We start from the raw sequence: 1,195 nt of genomic DNA, 5'->3' as shown, positions 1-1,195 counted from the left end.
GGGATGATTTCACATCATCCAAATCCCTCTCCGCAGATACATCTTCTGAGATCTTCTCCTCCTGCTCCCCTTCGTCCTTGAACGAGATCATCTCATCATTCGCCCCCAAATCATCGCCACCCCCTCCGTTTAATTGAGGCATTTTAAGGGGAATTAAAATAATAATAAAAAGGATATAAACAGACTATAGGGTCACTAAGCCCCCCTCGCTTGCGTATTAAAGGAGCGCAGATCGCACAGTGCAGCCTTCAAACTAACGCTAAACCAAACTGCATTTTCCAAAGCTCCGTTTTCTCAATGCTGTCCCTCTTCCATGATGATGAATCCTCCACTAATCCACCATAAGATGTTCGTCAGGCTTCGCGTCAGTGGCCGGATGCAGCAACTTATTCACAAAGTTTGGCTTTCTCCGCAGCGATAGTCAACTTGTGGCACCGAATATGTCCCCTGAAGTGCTGGAGCATGGAATCCGATCCTCCAAAACACCCCGAAGGAACAAATCAAGTCAAGTCGAGTGACGGGTTCTGTCGAGAAGGACGCTCCAGATGTACCTCCAGATATCCTGGTGCAAAAGAAGCGACGGTTTAGGGGATCAGACCCCGAGAAGAGACGCTTTTACGCACGACGCCGGCCCCACAAAGTTACAGTTTTCTGGACACGAGAGACTTTTTCCCCCCTACAAAAAAGTTGGGCAAACGTTTTTAGTATGTTCCTTTTTATGTCAGAGCAGAAAACTATAAACATCTGGATCAGACCTGTGTCCGTTTTCGCAAAATTATTAAAAAGAAAAAGAAATGGGTAAGTTGTCAGCTGCACGAAACGGCTCTTTCCCTCCACATTGCTGCCTGGGAATGTGCCCCAAACAAGTTGGTTGTTCAAGTGGAAGAAAAGCGCAGCTTGTCCTTAGAGGAGGAGTTTGCGCTGAAAACCGACACTTGATTCACCAGCATGTAGATAAGCTATTCTTAACCCTGCAGCGTCCGTACTGGCCAACACACACACAAACACACAAACACACACCCACACACACACATCGCATTAACCTTACTGAAATCATTTGACTTATTCATCCGCAAATTATACATTATGAGACGTTTGGTCGTTAGGGATAAAAAAACATTTTAATAACCAGAATGAGCTATTATGTCATCGTATTTATTATGCAAATGAGTTATGCATTCACATTGACATCACA

At 44.8% G+C, this 1,195-nt stretch overlaps 1 protein-coding gene across 1 annotated transcript in view; it reads right to left on the bottom strand.

Annotated features, from left to right (window-relative positions):
• The window catches only part of tcf7l1b (transcription factor 7 like 1b), a 36,048-nt gene extending 35,163 nt beyond the window's left edge, over positions 1-885 (bottom strand). The window contains 1 exon segment of the mRNA XM_030369878.1: positions 1-885. This exon segment is cut by the window's left edge and continues 44 nt beyond it. Within this exon segment, the coding sequence (XP_030225738.1) occupies positions 1-142 (142 nt within the window). The 5' untranslated portion in view covers positions 143-885.
• Between the last annotated feature and the right edge of the window lie 310 nt (positions 886-1,195).

This window comes from Gadus morhua, chromosome 11 (assembly GCF_902167405.1).
Source record: "Gadus morhua chromosome 11, gadMor3.0, whole genome shotgun sequence".
In the NCBI taxonomy this organism is placed as follows: Eukaryota; Metazoa; Chordata; class Actinopteri; order Gadiformes; family Gadidae; genus Gadus; species Gadus morhua.
The sequence above is the reverse complement of the archived record's forward strand: the minus strand, read 5'-3'. Positions and strand labels throughout refer to the sequence as shown.